Source organism: Momordica charantia, assembly GCF_013281855.1.
Source record: "Momordica charantia cultivar OHB3-1 chromosome 11 unlocalized genomic scaffold, Mcharantia_2.0 BLBB01000011.1, whole genome shotgun sequence".
NCBI classification, from domain to species: Eukaryota; Viridiplantae; Streptophyta; class Magnoliopsida; order Cucurbitales; family Cucurbitaceae; genus Momordica; species Momordica charantia.
This window is the reverse complement of record NW_028275159.1, coordinates 5,351,415-5,373,383: the sequence shown is the minus strand read 5'-3', so window position 1 is coordinate 5,373,383 and position 21,969 is coordinate 5,351,415. Positions and strand designations below refer to the sequence as shown.

The window sequence follows — 21,969 nt, the reverse complement described above, 5'->3', positions numbered from 1 at the left end:
TACCATTCTTTCGCATGCTTCATGAGAATTGAAAGTCGCCACTTTCTATTTAGGGAACCGGAATCAGTAACCCACGTTTTTTAATAGGATCCATGGGAAGTATATTCACCTTGAGAATCTATAAAATTAATGTGAATTCTTTTTTACTCTATTTATTCCTTTTCCCGATTCTTTTTATTCATTATTTGTCCCAGAATATGATTCAAATTTCAAAGTTTCAAGTTAATGTTTGATACTAGAATCTTTATTCTAAAAGTAAGTCGAGATCTAATATAGATATTATTTATTAATTAAGTCCACGAAACATTCGGTTCACTAAAATTAAATTAGTGATCCTAATCTATTTTCTTTTTCATGATAAAGTAAACACACCGAGGAACATAAATAGTAATTATCATGAACAAATATGGTAACATGAACAGAGTTGTTTTTAATTAACTAGACATCTAAGTTCCCGAATACCTTAATTTTGATCCTTATGAGGTCGTCAAATGAATGTAGAAGTTTCGAACATTTCTGTAGAGCATTCAGATAAAAGAAAGTTTCTACACCATCATCAAAGATTTTACAAGTCTTAGCCCGTCCACATTAATTCAGTTTTTCTCTCTTTAGTACTAAACAAGAATTTCCAGCAAAATTATCCAGAGACACTCGAATACGATCGCTGCAGCTGAGTTCTGAGAAGAAACGGAGGAATTCATTCGAAGTCCTCGCAGATTAAAGAGAGTTTTCCCGTCTTGAAGAGTTGAATTTACCAAGTAGAGCAGGTGATCAAACGGTACCGACAAAAATTCGAAGGGGGTGCAATAATTTTCCCCACAATTCCTCAGAGTCCGCTCTTAACTGATTATACCCTTTTTCTCTCTTCAGCTACTTTTGTATGGTTCCTTGGGTTTCGCTCTCGGAAGCTCCAAGGGGGTTGCTCTTTCCGCCAAGCCCCCTTTCCAGTCACCTGGTAATTTCTTTATTGAATGATTAGAACTACTAATTGCAGATGAGTAGCTTCTCTTGGCCATTTATATATCAGATTAGTCTTGCGTTTATGAGGATGCTTGAATTGGGTCCAAAATCCTTGTGTTTCATCGGCCTGTAGTTTTTTCTTTCTTGTTGACAGTCTTAAGTATTAAATCGATATCGGAAGGAATGAACAATTTAGTCCTGTATGTGTGGATAAGTGAAGCGATGAGTATTATGCTGATTCTATTGGGTGAAGCGGGAAGCAGCTCTATACTAGTTCTGAATGTCATCTCAGAACATGGAGGTGGTTAGATTAGATACCAGTCATTCTTTTTTCTTAATATTTGATTTTGACTTTCCATCTCCTGTACTGGAAAAGGAGAATTGATAAGTTCTTCATGAGATTGATGTTGGAAAACTGGCAGCATAACCCACCACTCGTCTGCTCTTCAAATGAAAGTAAATCTCTCCATGTTGCATACAGGGAAGACATTCTTAACCCAATTTTTGGGAGAATGAGAATGACATTTTGTCAGGATTTAAGTTTACTTTTCAAAGAAATGGTGAAATTGAGGAGTTTTTGAGATGTTTAGGGTAATACTGGATATTAGTGGTTGAGAATATGAATATCTGAATCCATATGATTTATATTCTTGATTGTTGAAAATAAGTCACAAAGAGAGAAGTTCAAGCTGTACTAGAAGAAAACATTTTCATGATTCTTATTAAACAGGGGAGCTTAAGTAACTTGAAATCGGTAAGTGTATCGATCCTCACATTGGATCTTACAAGCTATTAGTCCTGGGTGGTGATCTCCCTTCTTCTTGTGCATCTTAGACGCATCTTTTAATATCTTTGCTTTAAATTAATTCATGCATCTTTTTACTACATCCATAAGTATGCTGTTGAGAAACAACCCATATGCTCTCTACTTGAAATCAAGAAATTCTCTTTGTTGGGTAGTTTGAATTACAAAAATGTGGCAGAAACTTAGGAGGTTAGAAGAGAACCAAACAAGACATGACATGATGGTGTTGCTTAGTTCTGAAATTGTTTTTTGGCCTTCAGGTGCATAATTCAAAGACGATGAGTTCGAATTTAGAGATACCTCCTTCAAATGAGTGTGAGCAAATTATATTGTCTGAAGAACATCATTCGAAGGTATTTCTCAGTTATATTGTCCTAACTGTTGACGGCTGCTATTCTAGAGAATAGGAAGGTAAAAATGCTGCCAATTTTTGTATTGAAAGTTGCTCAACTGTTATAGTTTATTATTTACAGATTTGTGAGGTGCGAAGGCTTTTAGGGCCGTTGACGGGAAAATTATCTATTTACTGTTCAGATTCATCCATTTCAAGATATTTAAGGTCAAGAAACTGGAATGTGGAGAAGGCAACTAAAATGCTGAAAGCATCCTTGAAGTGGAGGTCAGAATACAAGCCAGAAGAAATTCAATGGGTATTTGACTGCCTGCTTTTTTTTTCGAGTGAACTCATGGCCACGAGCCCAAAATGATCTTTTTCTGATTTTGAATTTAATCCTGAAGCGATGGCGTTTATGGATTTAATAGTTGGATCTGTATTGCAGGAGGAGGTTGCTCATGAAGCTGAGACAGGGAAAGTTTATCTTGCGAACTATGGCGACCGACATGGAAGAACGATTCTAGTCATGCGACCTTGTCGCCAGGTTTCATTTGCATTATGCAGTACTAACAGAAATCTACTGGACAACTTATTGAAGATACTTTAACCTTATTTTGAAGCTTTTATTGCTCGTAGCTATTTTTGAAACAAGTGGGGGAGAAAAAGCCGTACTGAGACTCTCTGCAACATTAATTCTTCTTTATGGAGATGCTTTTCATTTACATGGATGAAATGGTTAAACTAGGATACTTTAAATTGGATCTCTATACACAAGTAAAAGACTTGAGTTCCTATAGATATAGCTTCCCAACAGTAAGTTTAACGATTTCGTGTTTTCTTAACCACAGAACACGAAAGCGGTAGAAGGACAGATTAGGTACTTGGTGTATTGCATCGAGAGTGCCATTTTGAATCTGCCACAAGACCAGGAGAGCATAATTTGGCTGGTTGATTTCAAGGATTTTGCCCTGCCACATATTTCACTGAAAACAACAAAGGAGCTTGCACATATTTTACAAGATTTTTATCCCGAACGCCTCGAATTGGCAATCCTATACGATGCGCCAAAGTTTTTTGAGCCCTTCTGGATGGTATAATTCATTCTTACTGTGATTTATGGCCCATAGGAGTACTATTGCAGTAGTACACTGCCATTTTCTGTTTTCCTTGAAGCAATTATTTGCTATTTACGCTGCTGGACGACGACGTTCTGTTCCATTTACAGGTTGTAAAGCCTTTCCTGGAGACAAAAACTGCCAACAAAGTGAAATTCGTTTACTCCAACGACGTAAACACGAAGAAAATAATGGAGGATTTGTTTGATATGGACCTGCTCGAGTCTGCTTTTGGTGGAAACAACAACGCAGGTTTCGACATAACCAAATACGCTGAGATGATGAGAGAAGATGATGAGCGGACAGGGTGTTTCTGGTCCGGGATAAATCCCACGGTGCCTGTCTGGGAAAAAGCTCAGAGTAGCAGTAATGTAGTTGATTTGAAAACCTCAAACTCTTGTTCTGAACTTTGAGACAATGAGAGAACTAGAAATGCAGATGGCAGCTGAGGCTGCTGAATACAGTCCCATACCAAACTCAAAACTGTGTATTAGTTTCCCTGTTGAGCAAAACGAAGCGTTTTGTATTTCTCTATCATGTAACAATCAGCTATGTCCCATTTTTTTTGGACATTATTAGAGCAGGACTTATTCTTCTTGAATGTTGCCTAAGAAATTTGTCTATTATTATGTATATGACATATGACAATGACATTGAATGCCATGCCACTATACTTTAATCTAAATATGTTAGTGCAGTTAGTTACTAACTTTGTTAAGTCAATAATTTATTTTAAATATATAATTTATTTCAATTTCAACTAGTGTGGGCATTTAAGGCATCCTTCCAAAGCCCAAGGATAGCGACTTCCCAACGACGATCAGACTACCATTTTTTACTAAACAGTCGATATCTTAACCGTTGAGTTATGCTCGTTTCGACATTATAATCGTCCGTTTATTATTCGAATAATTTTCATGTCAATATCAAAATGTTCCATAAAGTTTATGTTACGTTATAGGAAACAATTATTTGTCAAATAGCATAAGAAAATAAATGTTATTTACAGCTCTTTAATGCAAGATTAATGGAAGTACGATAGATTAAGATGGATTAATTGAGATCGAAAATTTGTTTAATTTGTCTCAATAATTGTGGTTGGGACAAAGGAAAAGGCAGTTGCAGATATTCTTAGGCCCAAAGCAAACCACTTTGGTTGAGAATTTCCATTTTTATTTAATTCAAGTCTTTATTTTTCCCCATTTTTTTTAAGAATTGTGCAGAAGAAAATAATTGGAATCTGAAGTCTCAACTTCAAGTGAGCTGTTTCCCCATGTGTGGGTTTCAAAGTGTATTTAAGTATAAATGTACCACTAATTCAGTGGACCTTATATTTCTCCTTAATTCCCCAATTATTATTATTATTCTATTTAATTTTACTTAGATTAACGAAATGGATTAAAGTTACAATATTGAGTTAAACTCCAAATTGTAAGAAGATTAAGAATTTAAAAAAAAAAAAATGGTACCTTTTTTGGTTTGGTTTCAGTAAATCAAGAAATTTACTGGAACGTGAGTGGGGCATGAGTACCCCATGTTCCCCGTCGAGCTCTGCACAATAATTTAAAAATCCATTAAATGATTTTCGAAGTAAAACTACAAATAATTTGATTTCTGAAAGAAATTGACAGGCTGACGTGGATTCCCTTAATTTTATGCAGACGAGTCACTGTCGATTGTAATGGACGGACCAGATTCGTTCCTGGTTTGCTGGCTGCCCTCTCTTCTCTTTTATCACCTCCTCCTTCAGTTCTTCTCCATCTCCTCCTGCGAAAACCAGAACCGGTTTTTGTGATTCTGGTTTTGCGATTACAGGAAACAGAATCAAAGAAGGGAGAAAAATAATATGTCTCTGGGCAAGAGGTCGCGTCCGCCGATGAAAAAGACGGCGAGCATGACGGAGATCACCTTCGATCTGGGCGGCTCCGCCGCGCCCGCCGAGCAATTACCTCCGCCGCCGCTCACGAATATGATCGGATCAATGGTTTCCCCCAGAAACCACAGAAGGCATTCCGTCGATCTACAGGATTCCGCTAATTTCCTCGCGGCTTGCTCTCTCTGCACCCGCCCTCTAGTCCCGGGCCGTGATATTTACATGTACAGGTAAATTAAAGTTTTAGTGAAATCCAATTAAATCGTTTCGTTTTTTAGGGTTTGTTTTGGTTGGGGCTGAAATTGAAGGCGAAGGGGCTCTGTTTTTAGGGGGGACAGGGGATTTTGTAGCGACGAATGCAGGCAGAAGCAAATGAAGCAAGATGAGAGAATGGAGAAGTGCAGTATAGCATCAAAAAAAGCAGCGGCGGCGGCGGCGGCGGGTTCTACGAAGGCCGGCGTTCCACCTCAGATCTCCGGCAAAGGCGAGACCGTCGCGGCTTCATAACCATTCATTCATGCCTCAGTCTCTGAAATTAAGTGTTATCTATCTAAGAATTAAGAAATATTCCCACAAATTGGAATTGTGTGTCGTTCTTAATTTTCTTCATTGGCGGTTATTGTGTGGGTGGGAATTTGAATTTGGGATTAATTACTTTCAGCAAATTAAGATTAAGATATCATATCATATGAACAACAAAAGCTGAGGGATCCATTTTGATGCCTTGTTCTCTTATTCTCTCTGTTAATCTCTCTCTCTCTCTCTCTCTCTCTCTCTCTCTCTCTCTCTCTCTCTTTTTTTTTTTTGAATTTTTAGATCCATTTTCCAAACTCGAAATCCACAAAAATTCGGGAAAAAAAAAATCAGTCTCTCATTTGAAGTGAGCAAGCTAGATTGCTTGCGGCTGCGGCAGTCAACTGTTAAATATATAATGAAGGAATTAGGAGACGGCTCATGTCAAAGAAGAACCATTTCCACTTGTTCCAGATATGGTAACAAAACAATACGTTACAAAATTTAAAATAATGCTATTTTTACTAGAATACAAATTATAAATTACAAAATTTTCTTATTTCTAGTAAATTGTAAATTTATTAACTTAAAGTGTTAATACTATTTTTAATTAAAATAATAATATATTTTATTGATGGTAAATATTTGTTACTATAATAATTTATTTAATATTGATAAATAAAGATTAAATTAAATTAAAATTACATCAGTTTAAAAAGATTGATATAATTTTCATTACAAGAACTACCATTAGTTTCATTTCTATAATATGTAATGAATTCTATTTAACAATTCTATTTATAATTTTGCTATTTAATAATAGCAAAATTAAATTAAATAATCAATAAATAAAAAGAAATTTATAACATTTTATAATAAAATCATCCGTTTATTTTTTTTATTTGAAACAAATTATTAGTGTTAAACGATCATTATTAAAAAGTTATGAGTTCCGTTGAAAGAAATTAGAGAGAAAAAGTAAGAATTGTAAAGTAATTATTGAAAAAATGTCTGCCCACATAATAAAGAATGAGAATTTGGCTCGTGAAACTACAATGAAAGAGATAAATGAATTTGAATTGCCTATTAATGTCAAGGAAGGTGTCTTTCAAGTTTGATACAAATCTACTAGTTAATTTTCTTGTGAGTAAACATGAATTAAAATTTTCATTCTCATCTCATTCAACTTTTATTTTTTTTTAAAAGAATTTCATTAGTTGATCTAAATTAGATTCAAAGTTTTTTTTTCTTTATAATTAAATACGAGGATAAAAAGTTAAAACTTCAAAACTCTTAAAAAAATAAAAAATACCTTAATCGTTAAGTTAAACTTTTATTAACAACAGGAGGTGTTGATTGAATAGAGGAGGGGAATCTGAAGCCTGGTCAGCATTGCATGGATTGGGGCCCATCTGGCATGACAATAACATAAGACAATATATATTGCTCAAATAGGAGGGAAGATATTCACTTGGAAAGCAATCTTGGCTTTTAATTTAATTGTCACATACCTCGCCACCACATATATTGTATAATATATTTCTATTCTATTTCTGTATATTATATTAATTATTCAACAGAAAAAAAAAAAAAAATCTGAGAGAAGTATTCCAGTGCTGTGTCTTCCATCAGGTGCGCGCTTCCACGTGATTTAACAAATTCCTGACTCTACAGATCCATATAATAATATTTATTATTATTTTTCTTTTTGAAATATAATAATATTTATTATTATTAATTCTGTTACTCTAATTGTTTCATGATATAAAGCTTAGCATATAATTGATATGCTAATTAAAATATTTTGTGTGATTTCTGACAAATTCTTTTATAATATTACATTATACATACAATATAAGAAAAAAACATGCAACTTAGGACCATTCAACTATGTTCAAATTAATTAGGTATACAATTTTCCAATTTTAACTTAATTTGAAACTTATTTACTTTGTCATTGAGTTTTTCTATTCCGAAAAAAATTACAAATTAATCTCTCCTCAATAGACTTTAGAACTTTTAAAATGTCTAATAAATCCTCAAATTTTCACTCTTTTTTTAATAGATTATGAATTTGTTAGAAAATTTTAAAATTTACAGAAGTATTAGACATAAAATTAAAAAGTCAGGTTCTCATTAAATACAAAAATTAATTTTATATTTTAACTAATTCCTCACGTCAAAAATTTATTAGACACAAATTTAAAATTCGAAGAAACTTATTAAAGTTATTTTAAATCGGTCCGGCACAACTCTAAGAATAGGGATTAAACTTCTAATTCAGCCGAGAAGAGATACTCGAGGTACGTTTCTTAGAGTTCATCAATGCTATGAGATAATTTATTTTTATAATCGATAAAAATTTCTCATTTTTTGCAATATTAAAAATTATTTCTTATTTTATACCGTTCTGTGAGCACTGAGTACCCTATATTATTATTATTTTTTATTTATAAATACTAAATTATCAGTTCTTATCATACTAGAGAAGCATTGAAATCTTAATATTAAATTGAGTCCAATCTCGATAGGGTGTCGATTCATATTTTTATCGACCTTGAAACACTACAATATTACTTTCTTTCAAATATTTTGGATTGGGATTAGAAGAGTAAGAATTGTTTAAGACCATATGATATGGCTCAAAATTTATAGTCTAACAAGAAAAAAATGTTCTTTTGGATTGAAAATCTTGAAAAATCCTGATGTGTATCTTTATATGGTCATACAGGGAGGACCATATTTCTTACTTTATTTTTCCAATAAAAGGTTTTGTTTAATTTATTAAACATCATTAGAGAACAAAATTGCTATATAATAAAGTTTATTGGTAGAAATTTGAACCACAATATTAGTTGGAGTATATAAATTTATTTTACCAAACATCATCAGGGAGCAAAATTGCTCTATAATAAAGTTTATTAGTAGAAATTTCAACCACAACTTTTTAACTGAGATATATGTTAACTAGTTCAACTATATTTAGGATGCCATAAAGATATAAGCAGATGTAGGCTGACTAGTAAAAAATGTTTAATTTTTATTAGACAAAAACGAATTTAATAATTTTAAAAGTTAAACGATAATAACTATGTTATTCTTATAATTTTCTTAAATAAGATGTAAATATTTGATTAAAATAACAATAAAAAATTTAAAATTTAGAGTTTTCGCGTGGTTTGATTTGATTTCGTACGTTGAAATTTGTTTCTTTTGTACTTTTTTTTTGGTATAGTTGATGTCCCGTGAAGATTTATAGCCCCGACCTTAATAAAAGAAACAAGATGTCTAAATTAATATTCCATTTTAGTCTCTCTGCTAATTGAAATTTAGTTAAAGAAATTAAATATTCGTAATAATTAAGAAATTGTAAACTTGTAAGGAAAGTAATTCTTACATATTTCTGGCATAGTGGCATCTAAGTTGATGAATGGACATGGCATGCATGGCAAGTTGTACAAGTGGGGTCCACTCGACTATGATTTATAATATTTGATATATTATATTCTTTTTTAACATAACGTCACTGCAAGAAATATTACTTTCTATAACTTTTAAATATAACATTTTATAAAAACAGCTATAAAAAACTATGTGAAAAAGGCACGCGATAACTAATTCTTCATATTCAACTCATAATTCGTGTTGATATTGATGGATGGAAGAGTCGGCACATATTTAAATGAAAATTTATATTATTAAAGGATACTATTTATGAAACAAAATCGAATTTTAATACCATAAAAGTCCATAATTATTTAATTCTTAGAATTTCAACTCAATTATAATACCCTATTGTATTAAATCAATTTTTGGAGGCGTATCTACTTTTAAAATGTCTCATATAATTTGGTAAAAAAAAGGAAAAAAAGTCTCATATAATGTATTTTTATATAGACATATTTATTTAATAAATAATTAAATTATTCTTCAATGATTATTGAAATGTATTCAGTAAAATATTGAACCATAACACATAAATATGAACATAAAGTATCATATTTGGTTTAATGAAGTATACAAATTAATATTATAAATTAGAATTACATGAATAACCGAATTGATATATTGTATTAGTAATTTAAAAATTAATGGTTTGAATAATATGCTTCGATAATTATATTGTCATATTCCATACTTTTCGGGTAGAATTTTGAAAAATAAATATTTTTTTTATTAATTAGTATGCACAAATATTGCAAAAAGTGAAGTCCAATTTTGTGGTTAAAAATATATATCCTACATAATATTTATGATGATATTCTCATTTAGAAAAATAAAGTATGAAATGACATGCAATAGTAAAAAGGTCAATGATTATATATATTTGATTTAACTATAAATTCTATCTAGTATCCACTTGTACTCGAAGGAAAAAAAAAAAGTCTAACTAATGTATTTTACTATTTTTCGTGTCTAAATAACTATATACTCACATATGTATAGGTTATAAATTATTTAACCAATCAATATTAATAAATAAATTAATAATAATGATCATTGGTTCCGATTTTCTTTTCGAATTTACGATAGGTTAAATATATACTTTAGTCTATGATTTTGAGTTTATCAATTTACTTTATATCATTTAAAAATTTCAATTTAATCTTTCGTGTTTAATATAAGTATATATTTTTGTGAATGAATGTTCGATGTGATCGTCTGTTACTTCATCAATTGACCAAAACTTAGAGGAGCAACTATACTCTCTAGAATTTTTTTAAAAAACGAATAAAAAAAACTACACTGCCTAGAACAGAAATTTCTAACAAATTACCAGAAATAACTATAATTTTTTGGGTTAAGTTTTAAAATAATGACATTTTAAAAAGAAATTACAAAAATAATGGTAATTTAAAAATAATAACTAAATAAATGTAAATTAAATAAATAAACACAAAAGTAACTTAGGGTTTTTAAACTATTGACAAAAATAGGTTAGGTCAAAGGAGGGGTCAAAACTCGCATACAATGTACGCTACGGGAACTTCCACATATTTTCCTTTTTTTTTTCGCTGAAGTCGCAATCGTTGGCTACACGTGGAGCCACGTCAAACCGAAGTCGGCTGCGACCTTCGGTGAAATCGCGGCCTAAGATCGCGATTTCGTCCTAAATCGCAGTCGACGGCCGCGATTTCGTGAAATCTAGCTGCGATTTACCTACCCTATTTTTGGAATTAGTTTGGATCCTAACCTACCTTTCTCATTTGTTTTTAAAAAGTAATTATTTAAAAAAAAAATCCTAACTTTTCCTTATCTTAGATGACTTAATTTTGACTTTTCCAATCTATAATAGATGAAATAAGAGAGTTGGAAGTGAAATACGAAATTTTTACTTACTATATATCATCATGTCTCTAAGCTTATCGTGAGCTACATGTACCATTCACCAGCGAAGAAATTACAAAAATTGAAAAACACTCCCTCCAACAATAGATTTAACCTTGATAACATAATTATAATAATCCGAAAGAAAAATTACAAATAAATAACATCACATTGTTTAAAATAGTACATGGAAGAATAGTAATTTATCTCATGTTAAGTTTTTGATGTTCTCAAGGGTGGATTGACGACAATCGTCTCGATAGGCAGAACACTGAATTGGCGAAGCAAATGCAAATGTTGAACTGTCGTTTCTTGATCTCCGTCTCCACCGACGCTCAGCTGTTGAGCAATCTCTTGTTTTATTACAATTTACAACACAGCGACAGCGCACAGTTGGATTTTCTTTTTCAGGTTCGTAATGTGTGTTTTGTGTGGGTAGGGGAGCCTCTTGTTTGTGTTTTTTCTGTCCTTGATTTCCCCAATTCCCCACTTCACAACTCATCGTGACATCAACACGCGATCCTTTTGTACTCCATTACTGTTCTTATTGGATTCCTTCCGTTCTTAATTGTCTGCAACTGGGTATTTCTTAATTTTGCTAGCAACCCCCCATTGCACAGTTGGGGCTTTTTCATTGTCCCATTACAAAACAAAAACATTGGTTGAATTAAGGGCCGCATCTGTTTTAACGGGTCAAATCCTAAAATGCAAGATTAAACCGCCTCTGAATTGTTTCAATTCCCTTTTTCATTTGACTATACATGAATATGTGGAGAACAAGAGAATTTAACCATGAATGATGCGCTATCTGTCTCTGATATTCTTTGTTTCTTGTTTTGACTGGAGAATATATGATACAATGCCACTTTCCCATTTTACACCCCCTCACACTTTTTTTTTCCTTTTCTTTTTGGTATTGGGATGGAGTTGACTCCACCATCACCATCACCGTCACATCACCATTCATCCCACTACTGATACACTCACACTGTGTGCGTTGAGCTCTGTATGTCCCAGTTTGGTGAGTGCGTCTTATCTTGTTTCATATTATACAACCAAGTCCCTAAATTGTGTTTCTTTTGCTTTGTTCAAGCTAAGCTTCGTCCATCATCTTTGGATTACAAGATGAGACTGCATCTGCAACTGTCAGGAAGATGTTGTCTTGGCCTATCAAATCTGGAAACTTGGACGCGTGAAGCTTGTGGATCACCACGGGCCCTGGATTTGCCAGAATCAGCTGTTTCCATTCACAAACATTGCTTCTGGTAAGCCCATTTTACTTCATGATGTTAAATTAGTTGTGATGATTCTGTGAAAGGTGAAGATTTTCTTACCTGAATTTCTCTTTTCTTGAGGCTCCCATTTAGCTCTTCCAAAGCATGTATGCCACTCGTGTCTATGTCAGTAACAGCTTCAACATAAAACACAAACAGAAATAATTAGTTTAATTGGCCCAACAGAGCCACAGATGTTTTCTCCACCGTCAATAATTGGATTCAAAATGGTTTAAAACAGATACTTACGTGACATTTCAACTACCAGAAACTGGATTCTGTTCTGGTATGACTTTTTAGTCAATTCTTCCTCATCAGCCAGCCATCTCAATATCCTGTAAAGAAGAAATTGAACAAACTCATTTCTGAATGCTAACATGTTGCTTTTTAAGTTGTATTCTCTTAAATAGCTAATTTAGGAACAGCAAAGATAGATGAAAATAAGTTAAAAAAAGACAAAGTTTGGCTATATGATGGGACTTTCATCTATTTATACCTCTCCTTAATGTAATTCGAGTTGGAAAAGTAAATTGCTGAATCAACTCTCACAATCAAAAGGCCAGAGACTTTGATTGCTTCGGGATATTGCTGTATGTTTCGGTAAACAGACGTCCTGGGGATATTTCCAAGAATTGCAGTCCTTGGTCTGGTAACCTGTAGAAGGATTTTGGCGAAGGAAATGGAGACCTACAAAAAGGAAGAGAGAAAAACCAAATAACTAGGAAGTTAGTTACAAAGAATATGTTTGATTTTCAGGAGTTTAAGGTGAAGGGGAGGTAGGTAGGTATCAGTTAGTTACCGCAATTAGAAGGCCTATCTCAACAGAGAAAAATATGACACCGAGGAAGGCTCCCATACAAGCAACAAAATCAAATTTATCAATCTTCCATATCAACAACGCTGCGTGCAAGTCAACTAGATTGATCACAGCGTTTATGATGATAGCAGACAGAATCGCGTTTGGAGTGTATTTGAAAAGTGGGGTGAGGAATTCCAGAGTTAGGAATACTACAATGGACATCACAATGTTGGAAACTGTAGTTTGGCAGCCAGCCATGTAATTTACGGCTGATCGAGAGAACGAACCTGCAGGCAACCATATAAACACAATCACTTGACATGATAATTGGAAGTCTAACAAGTCTCTTATTCTGATACATTTTCCTCTCTCTTTTCTCACCTGTTGCTACATAGCAGGAAGTCATTGAGCCAACAACATTCATGAACCCCATTGCCACCATTTCCTTGTTCCCATCAATTTGATAGTCCTTCATTGAAGCAAACGTTCTTCCTATAGCAATGGCTTCCTAAAAATCCAAACAAAAGATTCAGAGTCTTGAACACAAAAAATGACAACTAAACTTTCTTCCAACAGCAGAATAGTTTTAGAGTAGGCTCACCGTCAATGCTATCATGCCCGCCACGACACCGATCTTAAACCCTTTTACAAGGTATTCACCTGAGAAATATAATTCTTTCACAGATGGGGGATTGATTCCTTGGTCTATGTGTTTCACCTTTACAAGTCAGAAAAATATAAACATGAGAAAAGAGAAGTAAAAAGATCAACCCTGGCAGTTGAAAGCGCCTGCGATGGTGGTAATACAATATGAACGAAAATACTTACAATTGCAACTCCTTCCTTCTCTGCATGAGTAATGTAAACCAAAAGGGTTGACAGAACAACAGATGTCAGGGGAGCAACTGCAGGCACCCAAAAGAGCCTCTTGTTCTTCTTTCCCTGTTCCATAACAATGAAAGCAATAATAAGAGAAGGGAGAGAAGAAAAATGGATGAGTTTTTCATATGATTGGTGATAGAAGTAAGGGACTTTACAACGAATTTTGCAAATAGAAGAAAGAAAAGAAAGGTTGCTGCAATGACTATTGTCTGCCAGTTCCACTGTGACAAAGTAAACAATGTTACAGTGAGTAAGGTAAATTTGCAAACGCTAACAGTTTTTTCATTTTACAATCACAGGAGAAGAGAACTCACTCCATGTTGGATTGAGCCGAATACCGACTGCATAACGTTGATAATGTCTGTTTTCTTTGTGAATTTTTTTATGCCAAGAAAGCCTTTGAGTTGTTGGAGAGCAATGGTGATGGCAGCTCCACCCATGAAGCCAACGATGGCAGCATGGGACAAGAAGTCAATTAGGAATCCCAGCCTGATCCCACAGTTAAAATTTACACTCAATAAAGTAGAAAAGAGCTGGGGATTTCATAGGAACATATCAAGACCTTCAAAACTAACAAGTTTTTGAATGAAAGTGTTCAATCACCTCAGAAACCCAAGAGTGGCTTGTGTTATGCCTGCAAAGAATGTAGCTGTAAATACCAGCCGCCTGTATGCTTCTGGGTTAGTAGTGGAATCGATTTCAGCTTGAACTAGTGTTCCCAACAAGAGAGAAACAACAGCAACTGGACCAATGGCTATATCTCTCGAGCTACCCATAAGTGCATAAATTAATGGTGGAACAAAACTTGAGTCTGCAAAATTTTTGGAAAAGAATGATGAGATTAGCCTCACAAGAAAATCTTTGATAAGAACCATGTTAGGAGTTAATAGCCGAACAAAAACTCACATAATCCATATTGCGGATCCAAATTTGCAAGCTTTGCATACCCAATATCCTGATATTGTAAGAAATCAATCATTAGCAAGTAGCATTATCTATGCCTTTTTTAGTATCTTCCTTGTTCAAAATCATTACCTACGAAAGTTTAAGAAGCTATACCTGAGGAATGCAGAGACTAGCAATAGTGAGTCCAGCAAGAAGATCTCCTCTGAACTTAGTCAAATTGTAATCTCTTCCCCATTCAAGTATAGGGAAAACAGCCTGGATGCCGAGAATAAATTTCCGCGCCTTGGTTTGATCCTTAAATGAACGCAGAGGATCATCTGGGAAAAATGTTTCTTTCACTCCGGACTTGATTTCTTTCAAGAGATTTTGCTTTGGTGGAACCCCAACTTTGTGAATGTATGGCTCATCTTGTTCTTGATCATTTGGTGATGTCAAACTTGTATTGTCCTCCTTTGTTTCAGGTCCCTCCTCGGTGGTTGAATTCTCTCTCTTATTCATTTGAACTTGTACTTAATTGTCACCTGAATTTGAAAGAACTTGATAAGAAAATACCATAAGCATACATAAACATAAACAATTCTTAACTTAATCAAACAGCGATCACAACACGTGTATACATAATACACTTCAAAACACTAAATCAATATTAACAAAACTTCATATCAGGAATTATAGACAAATAAAAGCTGACCCCTAGTTGAAATGGAGAAGGAAAATGGATGTGGAAATTAGCAGCCGAGTTCCTTCGTATATATACACAAAAAAACAGACAGAAATTTAGAATGAAGTGGTTCCTAATGACCTAAAATTGCTAGACAAAATTCTTTCACATTTTTGGTTACTTTATAGATTTTTCTTTTTTTACCTGAGGACCACAAAGAGCCTTAAGGAATCCAACAGCACGAGAGTTTCGTAGTAATAGAAGACTTCACCATAAGAATACCATGTTTGATTGAATATAGCCACTATTTTACTTGAGACTGACACCAAAGGCCCACAATGCACCATAAGAAAACACATCAACTTGAATGCAACTTCTAAAATAGAAACAAAGAAACAATATTCTCGCAAAGGGCATTGTGATGTTACAGAAACAATGTAGTAAATTTTTTAAAAAAAGGTTATTATTTTTAACTCGAAGAAATTGAGGAATATCCAAAGAGCTAATCTTCCATAAAAATAAAGCATCAAAATCATGGATGGCATATGATTGTCATCATCTAATCATCTAACAATGTAGCTCGATAGACCCCTCCATTATTCCCCAAAACTTTCAAAGAAGAATCAGCCCAAAATTACCTCGTGTCCTTAGTTCTGCCTCTAATTCCAAAAGGTATTCCTTGTTCAAAAGCTGGCCCCAGATTACCTGTTTAAGAAGAGATTATTTTTTAAACACCAAAAGGGGAGAAAAGTGGAATTTTTTTATGTACGAGGGATAATGAGTTGCAATGGCACACCTTTTTCCTCTTTCTGCTTCTTCCTCCCAACACTTGGTGGTCTGAAACGTTTCTTATTTCTGAAAGATTCTTGTTCTGCTCTGTGACTGATGACAAATAAAAATAAATAAATAAATAGAAAAATCACCACCTAGAGATCTTTTTTCTTTCTTTCTTTTATACAAGGCCAAAGCCAAACGAAAGTGACGAAATGGTGACTACATGCAATGAATCCACAAGTTTTTGGCTATTTTTAGTACATTCTGACCCAAAAACTGAATTTGGAATTGTAGCCACGCATGCATGGGTGTCTGTTTTATTTTTGGCAAAATCGACTAAAATGAAAAATAGTTCCCCAGTTCTCAAATCTTACCAATTGTTTTCTCTTTTGTTTTTCGAGGAAGACGATAGATATCTTGAATCTGATAGCTAGTTCTGTGTTTGTGTTTGGTTGCGAAGAAAACTTATGAAGATGGACAGATTTTTTTGTGTGAACTGATGGTTTTGGTTTGTAATCAGAATATATATTGAGCACTGGAATCGCCAAAAATAAGACATTCCGAGTAAGTAACAAGAAAATGTTACCAAGCAATGTTATGGTCAAAGTTTTAAATATCGATATGGATCCAAATGCAGAGGTCTCAATTCTATTGATAAAATATCAATATTGATGGATATTTCTAGAAATGTTATAAAAATAGAAAAAATCGTAAAAAGTATTTAAATTGACTAATAGCATTTTTTTTAATACATCCAATAACACTCAACCTTTATAGATAAGTTAACTAATATTAATATTATGTCTATATAATGATATTTTTGTCGATATTTTTTATATTTTGTCGAATTTTTTTTGTAATGCTATAAAATTCTCGATTTACTTACATGGATAGTAATATGTGGAACGATATTTAATACCTGGTTGCGGCAAAAAAAAAAAGACAAAAAAAAAGGAAAAACGAAAAGAAAAGAAAAATGCCACGTGGAATGTTGGGACAGAAAAACAGGTGTAGAAAATGTAAGGCTCTTGTCTTGTCTACTTTACGGTGTTGTTAGGGGCCACTAACGAACACGTCGGACGAACTTGAACTTGGTCGGTATCTCGTCGTTGTACGGTATGTGACTGGGCGACCGTTTCAAGCCCATCAAATTTCATACTGGAAATTGGCTCACCCATTCCAAAACCTGATTTCAGAATTTTTTTTTTTTTGAGACGCTGATTTCAGATCATTTCAAAACATTGTTTAAGTTGTTTCTTTTTGTTCCAATTTCCAAGCAAGTATATCCCTGACTAATGGGAAGACCCCCTCTATGATCCGGAGAACCGGCACACTGCTCATCAATTATAATTACTTTTGTAATTTGAATTTAGTTCAATTAATTAAGGTATCTATCTCCGATTAAGAAGTTGTGAGAAGTAGAATTAGTTAGTGTTAGAGCAATTAAAGATGGATCACGAGTGGAATAATTGTTCAATATTATTCTCGAATTTCCAATTCCGGCCTACAAGTTTAATTTTGTGCCATAAAAATATTGTTGCAAACGAAACTCATATTCTGCAAATACTAACTATATATATTTCATTGATGCAATGTTTTTGGAGCATCATGTCGAGCTCTCTAAAATTTTTTTAAGTAAATAATAACAAAGGAATGGTGAAACATTTTTAAAGATCAATAATATGCATCAATAGAGGAAATAAATTAAAAATCAAAAATTTTAATTTAATAAAATAAATTGTTTGATCTCCAGGGGTGGAAAATAACACTAGGCAGACCTATCTAATATACTTTGAATTTAGCTGCAACCTTTTTCACTCACATCTTCATCTGAATATCCAATTCAAATGTTTCACAGCATCCCATGAAATGTTTTCTTCCTTTGAATTTGAATTTCATCGCCATATGTACATATGAACAAAAACAAACTCCTTCAACTTTGTGTAATCATGTTCAGAGATTCAACTGCTGTACAACTTCACTAAACTTTCTAATGAATGGGGTTTGGAGCCTGGGATTTCCTTCACTACTGTCCCATTTCTGTATATTTTAAAACCTGGAATGGAGCTCACATTCTCCAACTTCGCCAAATATGGATGGTCTTCTATCTCCACCTGATCAATTCCACCCCACATTATTTACCATTTTAACTTCCAAAATTCAACATAAAACCAGGGAGTAACTAGATTTTCACCTTGAGAAAATTCACCGATGGAAACCGCTTGTAAACTTGCTCGAACACTTCTAATTCTAACCCCTGTTTATGGCTGCTTTTGTTGCAGAACAGAACCACTGACATCCCTGCACCAAATTTAAACCACTAATTACAAATCTGAAGAACAAAAATGAAACTTTATCTTCTTATTGTTACTTACCAGGAGAAGTAACAAAGTGCCTAAAACGTTCATAGCTAGAAATGGACACCAAATTGGACCCAAATTTCAAGTCCTTAACATCTTCCCCACGCTGCTTTCTGAGTTGCACCTGCGCCTCAAACAGGGCCCTCCCCACTTCCTCATTTCCTGGACTCTCCCTTATCAACACCTCATAATCTTGAATCGAAGCCTCCCATCTTTCCATCTGATCACAAATGGTTTCAAAATTTAGGCCTAAACCAGCAAACACAGCATAAAAGAGCTGAAAACTTGTACTTACTTTGGCATTGCAATCAGCCCTCCGCAGTCTGGCTTTGCTGTAACGAGGCTGTGCCTGAAGAGCAGCAGAGCAATCTTCAACAGCTTTCTCATACTGCCCCAGCTTCCATCGGCAAGCCGCTCGGTTGCATAACAAAATCGAGTTATACGGGTCGTTTTCTAGGCCTTCGCTATAGGCAATGCAGGCCTCGGAGAATCTTGACTCCTTGAAAAGAAAATTGCCTCTCAATCGAGCCAATGAAACTACTCTGGCCCATTTAGCCACTCTACTTGCCTCCTTGTTTCTTGGATCAAGTTGTGTTGATTGGTCTGCTGCCGCCACAGCTTCCTCAAACCTGTAATATGAACACAACCCAAGTCTTATTCCTCAATAAAATTCAAGTCCCATTTCTCATTTCTTAGTTTTAAGATAAATTTAACTCTTTCAAGTTCTAACCTTCCCATGGTCATGTAAACTTGTGCCTCGATGGATAAAATAAGGGCACTATCAGCTAAACTAAACGACTTGGTTAGAGAGTTGGTTTTGAGGCTTCGACCCTTTTGGTAAATGGCATAAGCCTCTTGATGTCTATGGAACTTCAGTAGGGCCTCGGCTTGCAGGGCATAGAGTTTATAAGCTGAATTGGCAACAGAGGAAATTGCATATTGTGACTCCTTTAACAGAGTGTTCCATTCATGCAACTTTCTTGCTTCAAAGCACCTACTCAGGCAACTCTGAAGAGCACGAGCTTTATGAATTTGGTTTGAGTCACTGTAAGGCCCGGATTGTTCCAAATGGTCCAAAGCTTTCTCGGGCTCCCCAATTCTACAAATAAACAGATGGGTTTTTTCAAAATGGCATAAAAGTTTAGAATCAACGAACAAAAACAGAGATTTGTGTTGTTACCTGAGATAGGTAGTGGCTAAACGATGGTGAGCTCTTTGATAAGAAGGTTGAATTTCCAATGCCTTTTTGCATTCTTCAATGGCTTCCATTAGACGGTCTAAGCCAATTAAAGCAGCGGCTTTGTTACTGTGGTAAACAGCATTCCCTGAATCTAAGCCTATTGCTCTGTCGTATAAATCCAAGGCCTCTTCATATTTCCCTTTTTTGTATGCTTCATTTCCCATGGACTTCAAAACATCCGGCTCTAATCTACCTCGAATCTGTCGAAACTCTGAAGAATTCCTCCTCATGATGTTCCCCATAGTTCCACTTCCTCCAAGTTTTGGACTTGAATTCATGTCTTTTAGATTCTTAGAGAGGAAACCCAAATTAGAACTTTCAAGCCGTGGACTGTTGTTGGCCGACAAATTCCCACTTCCAGCTTGCTTCAAGTTACCCAAAATCGCCCCATTGCTTAAAGACTTTCGAATGGGAGCTTTGGGTTCGTTGAATTGTTGCTGCGAATTCATGGCTCTTGCTTGTGCAGAGCCATTGGAGGACGATGTGGAGCTTCTCGCAGCATCGGAAGGCCTTCTGCTTTGGATTTGACACTTCTGTTGAGAAATTGAAGGCCTTGGTTGGTCCAAAGTTGGCTTTTTGGGGGTTTTTGGATCTGGGTCCGCCGGAGCTTTGGCTGCAGCGGCCGGATTTTCGATACACACTTCGGAAACAGAGCGCCGGCTCTGCCTTTTGGGATTTTCAGTGGTGGGTAATTTTAAGTTTCCATTATCGGTGTTGTTTGTGGGTAATGAATGTACAGAGGATTTTCTCAGCCACTTGCACCGTCGCTGGAAAATCCTCCTCATAAACCCACAACGAGAGAAATCGGCCGTCTTCTCCATGATTCTTGCAGCAATTCAGACGGTGTTCACAAGGCTGCGGAAATAAATTGTAAAAACAGAGCACAAACAGATCAATACAAGCCAAAAAGAAACCTCATGTTTCATGGATTCAAAGCTAAACACATCAATACAAGGAAAGAAAAAAAGTTAACAAGATAGAATTTTGTACCTTTCTTGTTGCGTAAGCTGGATCAAAAGTTAAAAAAAAAAAAAAAAAAAAAAAAGAAGTTAGAATCTGGGTTCTGGTTTGTGAGCTCGAGCAGAGAAGAAGAAGAAACAGAACAGAATTGAGGGGTTCAGGTGAATGGAATATGGATGGAAATGGAGCAGAGAATTTTATATATAAAGAACAGAGGAGAACTCAATTATTTGTTCTGCTCCACTAATCTTAAGAAGCAAGAACCACCCCATGGCCATCTACTTATTAATCTCGTTGAATTCTTAAAACTTGAAAAAACAACACGTGAAATTAATTCAAATCATTTGAGTGGAACAGAGAGAGAATCGCTTGGGTGTGAAGAATTTGTTGCAATGAGGCCACATTCGCTATTGGTGTGTGTGTGTGTGTGTGTATATATATATATATTTGTAGAGAATTAATAGGCTAGTTCTAGAGTGGCTTTCAAGTTACCAACTTTATTTTTCGTTTGGTTTATAAAATTCTAAATCAAACAAAAGGGATTCAACTCAGGACGGTATTAAATTAATAACCAAACAAATTAAGTCCCTACCATTTTATAAATTTACTGCATAAAAAAGTTTAATATTGATTGGGTTGAATTACATGTGTTTATAAAATTAAAATATCTCTCTACCAAATTTTGGTGGCCCCCAATTCACATAAAAACAAACAAAGTATCTGAATTTTATTTTTAAAGAGATGTGTATGATTAACTTGTCCGATGCACTTCGGATTTTGTAATATTATTCCTTAATTAAACATGGTTTATTGTTATTAATTTCTAGGATAAGAGGCTTCTCTGAAACTACAAACCTATACCCAACAACACAACATTTATCCTCAATATTATCAAAATGGTTTTAGCGTTGAAATTAGCAGACACTCTTATTCAATTGTATTTTTATATTATTTGATTTGCTCAAAAACTATATGCAACGTGTATTAGTTGGGGGAGATTAAAATTGGCCCAACCCTTAATTAATTTTTGTTAGGTGGCGATTAGACTGCTAATCAAAGGCTCAATGTATTCGACTTTACATTAGAAAAAATAAATTATGGGTTTTCTTTTTTCTTTTTTAAATAATGAATGTTTCTTTTTCTTCTTGGCTTTAATCATATTTTTTCATTTGGTTAACCTTTTTC

General features: G+C 34.4%; 4 protein-coding genes and 1 long non-coding RNA gene across 6 annotated transcripts; 3 read left to right on the top strand and 2 right to left on the bottom strand.

Moving 5' to 3' along the window:
* Nucleotides 1-487: 487 nt before the first annotated feature.
* Nucleotides 488-3,899, top strand: LOC111010983 (uncharacterized). Its single transcript, XM_022284581.2, has 7 exons — nucleotides 488-767; nucleotides 871-955; nucleotides 2,026-2,118; nucleotides 2,239-2,415; nucleotides 2,545-2,643; nucleotides 2,948-3,190; nucleotides 3,325-3,899. Exons 2-7 carry the CDS (start codon nucleotides 881-883, stop codon nucleotides 3,625-3,627), a joined length of 990 nt encoding a protein of 329 aa, XP_022140273.1. The 5' UTR covers nucleotides 488-767; nucleotides 871-880; the 3' UTR covers nucleotides 3,628-3,899.
* A 1,053-nt stretch (nucleotides 3,900-4,952) lies between these two features.
* On the top strand, nucleotides 4,953-5,822 carry LOC111008997 (FCS-Like Zinc finger 6). The gene is made up of 2 exons (XM_022281895.2): nucleotides 4,953-5,317; nucleotides 5,417-5,822. Exons 1-2 carry the CDS (start codon nucleotides 5,061-5,063, stop codon nucleotides 5,592-5,594), a joined length of 435 nt encoding a protein of 144 aa, XP_022137587.1. The 5' UTR covers nucleotides 4,953-5,060; the 3' UTR covers nucleotides 5,595-5,822.
* A 5,186-nt stretch (nucleotides 5,823-11,008) lies between these two features.
* LOC111004790 (uncharacterized) lies at nucleotides 11,009-16,842 on the top strand. Of its 2 annotated transcripts, none has more exons than XR_002600642.2 (3): nucleotides 11,009-11,339; nucleotides 12,022-12,193; nucleotides 16,630-16,842. It is a non-coding gene; the product is annotated as an uncharacterized LOC111004790 (long non-coding RNA). The 2 variants fall into 2 exon arrangements; XR_015788752.1 differs by lacking the exon at nucleotides 11,009-11,339 and adding an exon at nucleotides 11,809-11,949.
* LOC111004761 (sulfate transporter 1.3) lies at nucleotides 12,020-16,619 on the bottom strand. Its single transcript, XM_022275943.2, has 13 exons — nucleotides 14,943-16,619; nucleotides 14,790-14,838; nucleotides 14,487-14,694; nucleotides 14,198-14,372; nucleotides 14,039-14,104; nucleotides 13,830-13,943; nucleotides 13,603-13,719; nucleotides 13,383-13,509; nucleotides 13,002-13,288; nucleotides 12,699-12,889; nucleotides 12,452-12,537; nucleotides 12,263-12,339; nucleotides 12,020-12,165 (listed from the first exon to the last, which is right to left on the bottom strand). Exons 1-13 carry the CDS (start codon nucleotides 15,285-15,287, stop codon nucleotides 12,022-12,024), a joined length of 1,986 nt encoding a protein of 661 aa, XP_022131635.1. The 5' UTR covers nucleotides 15,288-16,619; the 3' UTR covers nucleotides 12,020-12,021.
* Nucleotides 16,843-17,924: 1,082 nt separating the features above from the next.
* Nucleotides 17,925-21,233, bottom strand: TPR12 (Tetratricopeptide repeat (TPR)-like superfamily protein). Its single transcript, XM_022275931.2, has 7 exons — nucleotides 20,815-21,233; nucleotides 19,765-20,679; nucleotides 19,315-19,683; nucleotides 18,880-19,213; nucleotides 18,600-18,804; nucleotides 18,419-18,525; nucleotides 17,925-18,338 (listed from the first exon to the last, which is right to left on the bottom strand). The coding sequence occupies exons 2-7, from the start codon at nucleotides 20,643-20,645 to the stop codon at nucleotides 18,186-18,188; spliced, it is 2,049 nt and encodes a 682-aa protein (XP_022131623.1). The 5' UTR covers nucleotides 20,646-20,679; nucleotides 20,815-21,233; the 3' UTR covers nucleotides 17,925-18,185.
* Nucleotides 21,234-21,969: the final 736 nt, after the last annotated feature.

What these genes read in the sequence shown, in the direction of transcription:
- LOC111010983 (XM_022284581.2), top strand. Translation starts at nt 881, where the DNA reads ATGGTTCCTTGGGTTTCGCTCTCGGAAGCTCCAAGGGGGTTGCTCTTT. An exon ending in AGCCAGAAGAAATTCAATGG is followed by an intron (nt 2,416 to 2,544) that starts GTATTTGACTGC and finishes TCTGTATTGCAG; the next exon opens with GAGGAGGTTGCTCATGAAGC. An exon ending in TCATGCGACCTTGTCGCCAG is followed by an intron (nt 2,644 to 2,947) that starts GTTTCATTTGCA and finishes TCTTAACCACAG; the next exon opens with AACACGAAAGCGGTAGAAGG.
- LOC111008997 (XM_022281895.2), top strand. Translation starts at nt 5,061, where the DNA reads ATGTCTCTGGGCAAGAGGTCGCGTCCGCCGATGAAAAAGACGGCGAGC. An exon ending in CGTGATATTTACATGTACAG is followed by an intron (nt 5,318 to 5,416) that starts GTAAATTAAAGT and finishes CTCTGTTTTTAG; the next exon opens with GGGGGACAGGGGATTTTGTA.
- LOC111004761 (XM_022275943.2), bottom strand. Translation starts at nt 15,287, where the DNA reads ATGAATAAGAGAGAGAATTCAACCACCGAGGAGGGACCTGAAACAAAG. An exon ending in TTCCTGCTATGTAGCAACAG is followed by an intron (nt 13,289 to 13,382) that starts GTGAGAAAAGAG and finishes GGTTGCCTGCAG; the next exon opens with GTTCGTTCTCTCGATCAGCC. An exon ending in AGATAGGCCTTCTAATTGCG is followed by an intron (nt 12,890 to 13,001) that starts GTAACTAACTGA and finishes TCCTTTTTGTAG; the next exon opens with GTCTCCATTTCCTTCGCCAA.
- TPR12 (XM_022275931.2), bottom strand. Translation starts at nt 20,645, where the DNA reads ATGGAGAAGACGGCCGATTTCTCTCGTTGTGGGTTTATGAGGAGGATT. An exon ending in TTAGCCACTACCTATCTCAG is followed by an intron (nt 19,684 to 19,764) that starts GTAACAACACAA and finishes GTTTATTTGTAG; the next exon opens with AATTGGGGAGCCCGAGAAAG. An exon ending in CATCGGTGAATTTTCTCAAG is followed by an intron (nt 18,339 to 18,418) that starts GTGAAAATCTAG and finishes GGAATTGATCAG; the next exon opens with GTGGAGATAGAAGACCATCC.